Genomic DNA, 5,150 nt, shown 5'->3' on the forward strand with positions numbered 1-5,150 from the left:
TAATAAAGGATTATTATGTGCAGTAACCTATTTATGAAAAGGAAACAGTGTGCTTCTTTCAGATGCCATCAATTGCTTTAATAAGGAACTGAAAAGCTGGACTACTTTATATGCAGATCACCACCCCAGTTGCATAAGGATTTACAATAGACAAAACAAAACTATTTTTTGTTGTAAAGAAGGGCTGTTTGTTTAAATCACACAATAATATTTGCATCTAAAAATTATTTACAGGCTAATAAGGCTTCATAAATGTTATGTAGACTTGGTTAGTTCAAATCATTTTAATTCTAACAGCAAAATGAAAAGCTTGGTTAAGTCAAGGAAAAATTCAAGCAACACTCGCCTGACGAAGGCAGGGGAAGAAAAGATGCCTACTTTCTCCATTTAGGCATTTATTAATTGCGTTGGAGACTTACAAGGTACATCATTTGATAGCTCCCTGTTAACACTTCCATAAACTCAAGAGGAAAACACTGCTCTCTCTGAAAATGGGAAAATTGAGATGGATTCTGAGTCTAACCTTTAATCCTAAAAGAAATTGCAAGTAACGTATACATTTGTCTCTGTTGCCTTGAATTTGCAGAGAACTTACTTGGGACGTTTAAATCTCACCTTTGAAGTCTTCCTTCAAGGTATTTAATGGCTCGTATGTCTTTATTCAATGAGGTGTGTGGCGGCCTCTACTGGTGTGTGTTTATAGAAAATGTTTCAATAGGCAGAAAAAATATTAATTTCAATTTAAAAGTTAGAAATACAGACTCTTTCATTTAAATATAAAAATATCTAATTTAATGCATGAAAATATATTACAAGTTGTGTAATGTACTCTTTATTAGGAAAATAATCTAAAACACTGACCAGGTTAGTGTAAAATGATTTACAGAAGGGCATTAATTGTTCAATTCACTCTGATATTGGGTTAAATATATTTTATTAATGAATTACTAATCCCAACTGAGGTGGTTTATTACCTCTAGTCCACTGTTAAATCCCCATAGTTGACTTAAATAAAATCATTTAGAACAAACCCAAAGGAAAGGAAACATTTTACAGTTAAATCTATAAAGTCCTAGAACTAGAATCATTTGATGACAAGCTGATTTCTATAACTCAAGCAATCTGTACGTTGACTTAATATAGCTGACATTTCAATCTATTTTACAGTGTTTTTAATTTCAAAAATACAACACATTAAAATATGTTCAATTTATCAAAGCTAAAAGCAACATTTAAGTAATGTACTTAAAGTGCAAAGGCACTTTAACATGAAGAAGTGATGCCCAGTGGCTATGCTTGGTAACTGAAGTCCGAAATACCATATATCATTATTTACAAAAGAATTAATAGTCTCAAAAGATCTTTGGAGATCTTCTACAAAATATACTAAATATCCATTTTCATTTGAAAAGTTTGCTTACTGTTTCTTCATTCACTATAATCTCCTCTTCCCATTCCCACACTGGAAAAATAAAAGAAGAAAAAGGAAACACAACCATAAAGTATATGAAAAAATGCACTGTAGAAACATTCATGTTCAATGATGATTCCTAAGGAGGGGGGGGGGGGAAGGTGGGGGAGGGAGGAGAGCAAGAGAGAAATAATTTAAAGGAAAACTTGAAAAAGCAGTATCATTGCTTCACCCCATCCCCCAAACATCTTCAAAGTCCCCCACTGAGGCTGAGAAAGGGAGAACAGACACACACAAAAGCAAATGCCCAGCTTCCAAGAGTTTGGAGCAGCATCCTTTGATGCCAGAGGGTTGTCAATGATTTCCCTTCACAGCTGACTGATTGCAGTTTGTTTTTCCAGAACTTCGAGGTAGTCTGGTTCTGATTGCGGCTTAGCTTGCAGTAAAGGGTGGTCTGCTTTGGACTGCCCCACAAAACATTTCCTGGGAGTTCCATATAAAACGGTTTTATTGATTCTGTCTTGGTTTTGGCGTCGAGATTCATAGGAAGGGGTGAACTGCCTTTTAGGTAAGGTACAAAAGTTATAGTGGATGAGTCCCGTACTGGGCAGCTCCTTGACCCGCTCAGTGATATTCTGATACAGCAGCTCGGGCTCTCTCGGGGCCTGCTTTTCCAGCAGCTCTGTGGCACTGATAGTGTAAGCAAGTGTGGCTGGCTCTTCTTTCTTCTCCTCCAGGTTGCTGTAACTGAATTCTTGCAGGTTTCGGTAATAGGCCACCGGGTCTCCTTCCTTCTGCATGTAGATGGGGTTTTGGCACATCTGGCCCACAGGTGGAGGGATGTAGTTATAGACGTGGCCGTCTGCTTTATCCTGGGTCTCAGTATTGTAAGAGCCATACTGTAACTGGAAGGAACTTACATCTAAGTTGTTGGCACTCCTGGGAACACTGGGCACCCGCTTCCGGCGTTTCAGGACAAAGACAAATAAGCCAGCACCAAAACAGACAGATAAGATAAAGACAACCAGCAATCCTAAAATTAAGACGGAAAGTGGAACTTCAGTGTGCAGTTCAGGGTAGGAACTGGGAGACACACTGAGCAAGCGAGGCGTGTCTGTGTTGTGATTCATTGACAAAACGGTTCCGTCTGATAAGTTCGGACCGTCTGGACAGATCGCCTCCCTCCCCAGAAACTTCAGGATCTCCCCGGCATGTTTCGCGGGAGATTCACAGGTCACCTCATTGATGATGACAGGGGAATTGGCATGCTCTGTCCAGTCCTTCAGTCCCATGATATCACAGGTGCAGTCCCAGGGATTCTCTTGGAGATCAATCTGGATAAAAGCCGGAAGCTGATCTAGAACTCCTTTCACTGGCAGGTGAGAAAAATGGTTGTTTCTCAGATTCAGCCTGGTGAGTGCCGTGCCCCCAAATACGTTATCAGGCAGGGACCGCAGCAGGTTGTTATTCAGAAACAGCAGCTGCAGGTTAATCAAAGCATCAAAGGTCAGTGGCTTAATTTCCTTAATGACATTATACTCTAAATAGAGATACTGCAAGCTCTGCAGCCCATCAAACATAGCCGGAAACAGCACTTCAAGGTAATTGCCATTTAGATAAAGTCTGCGTAAACTGGTCAGGTTTGTGAAGGCACCTTCCTGAATGACTGCAATCCTATTGTTGCCTAGATGCAGCAGATCCAAAGAACTGTATTCTAAGAGGTCGTTCTTATAGACCATCTGAAGATAGTTCCCTGTCAGGTAGAGTTTCTTTGGACTGGTGGGTTTGGGCTGCAGGTCGGAGATGTTGGTGAACTTCCGTTCTTGGCAGTTGACATTCAGCCCATTGTCAGAGCTCTGAGAGGTGCAGACACAGCTGCTGGGGCAGGTGAGGGGCACCGGGGACTTGGTCTGGTACACCATGATGGGGCCAAAGCTCTGCCTATCCTTCGACACTGTGACCCGGGGGGTGGGACGGTTTCTTATTTTGGGTGGTCGGCTGGCTTTTGGAGCCCGGGTCGGGTTGAGAGCAGGATTCAGGGTAGGTGACAGCCTCGGGATGTGTGTGTCGGCATGGCCGCCCCTCTGAGCCGAGTCGCCAGTACTTTTTCTGGGGCAGAGGTCTTGCCTGGTCAGCTGGGTGACATCTTTGCCATGCAAGCGGAAGGGGGTTTCACAGACAATCTCCCCCACGAAAACGGTGATGGTGTCCAGCCAAGCCTTGAGTGGAAGTAAGTCGCATGTGCAGTTCCAGGGGTTCTCCTCCAGCTGGATCTCCATGATGCCCCCGATGTGCTCGAGGACCCCCGCAAAAGGCATCAGTTTCAGCCGGTTCCCTCGCAGGTCTAGGTGGGTCAGCAGGACGAAGCGGAACACATTGCTGGGCAGCGATAGCAGGAGGTTGTCATTCAGGATGAGCACTTTGAGCTTGTTCAGCTTGCTGAAGGCCCCCGCTTCGATGGCGCTGATGTAATTGTAGTCGGCCTGCAGGTACTCCAGGCTCTCTAGGCCCAGGAAAGTGTCCTCCCTCAGCACCTCGAGCTTGTTGTTGTTGAGGTGCAGCCTCTTCAGGGTCTTCAGCCCGCTAAACGCCCCGGTACGGATCTCCTGCAGCCCGTTGTTGCCCAGGTGGAGAGTCACCGCATTGGAGTAGTTGACGAACTCGTTGGGGTACAGTCTGGTCAGGAGGTTGCCATTGAGGAAGAGCTGATAGATTCGGTACTGGGGGGGCTGGAGCAGGCTGACCGTTGTAAATCCTTTGTTTTCGCAGTTAATATTCAGAACGTTCTCCTTCTCTTCGCACAGGCAGCGGATCTTGCAAATGTCTTTGGCAGTTTTGCGACTTTCCGTCTCTAAGATCCCGGCCACGGTTAACACGCTGAGGAACCAGACGCCGCTCAGCATCTTTAGTCGCCGTCGGGGTCAGCTCAGGTACCTACAGGCAAACCTTGGGCGGGGGGCGAGAGAGAGTGGGAGGCGGAGGAGAAAGAAACACTGAGGCCCGATTAAAATGGCAAAGCGAGGGGGCGGCGTGGGAGGGAGGAAGACGGCGGGGAGTGGGCTGCGAAGCCGAATGAAATCACTGCGGTTTTTTTTTTCCCCCAGCGGTTTCTGCTTTCCTCCCCTCCCCACCCCACCCCCGGCCCGGCCCACCCACCCACCGACCCACCCACGCGTCCCGACACCCACATGCTTGCACCTGATTTCCCGGCGGGTGGCAGCCAGCCACGGAGTCATTAGTAACCGAGTTGTCCTACTAAATCCAGCCCATCGCCTCCTCCTCCGCCCCTGGGGGATATCTTGAAGCTATCTCGGGCGGCTTGCCCGTCCTGGGCTCGCAGCAGAAATTGCTCTACTTTTTTTTTTTTTTTTTTTTAACTGCGCAAAAAGGGGGTGGGAAAATCAGGGGAGTGGCGGCGAGGGGAGGGGAGAGGGTGGATGAGCAAAGACAGCGTGGGTTGCTGGGGCGGGGGGTCGGTTACTCACGCATCAGGAGAAGACGGGACCCCTCTCCTCTGCAGTCCGCCGGTAGTTTAGCATCTTCAGAAAGAGAGGAAGAGCAAGGTAAAAGGGGACGCCGCTGCTTCCGGAGGGATGCTCTGCTTTCTGCCAGTTGATTTAATTTTGCTGGGGGGTGGGGAGGTGGGGGTGCGCACGAATTCGGAATCTGGCAGGCGGCAGGAGAGGCCAAGGACGCTCCGAGCGGCGGGCAGCTGAGTCCTCGGGGACCCCGGGGGGGT

At 47.0% G+C, this 5,150-nt stretch overlaps 1 protein-coding gene across 1 annotated transcript; it reads right to left on the bottom strand.

Annotated features, from left to right (window-relative positions):
* Window positions 1-917: 917 nt before the first annotated feature.
* On the bottom strand, window positions 918-4,939 carry SLITRK2 (SLIT and NTRK like family member 2). The gene is made up of 2 exons (XM_070290632.1): window positions 4,897-4,939; window positions 918-4,357 (listed from the first exon to the last, which is right to left on the bottom strand). Exon 2 carries the CDS (start codon window positions 4,312-4,314, stop codon window positions 1,780-1,782), a length of 2,535 nt encoding a protein of 844 aa, XP_070146733.1. The 5' UTR covers window positions 4,315-4,357; window positions 4,897-4,939; the 3' UTR covers window positions 918-1,779.
* Window positions 4,940-5,150: the final 211 nt, after the last annotated feature.

The sequence above is a fragment of the Ovis canadensis genome, chromosome X (assembly GCF_042477335.2).
Source record: "Ovis canadensis isolate MfBH-ARS-UI-01 breed Bighorn chromosome X, ARS-UI_OviCan_v2, whole genome shotgun sequence".
Lineage (NCBI taxonomy): Eukaryota > Metazoa > Chordata > Mammalia > Artiodactyla > Bovidae > Ovis > Ovis canadensis.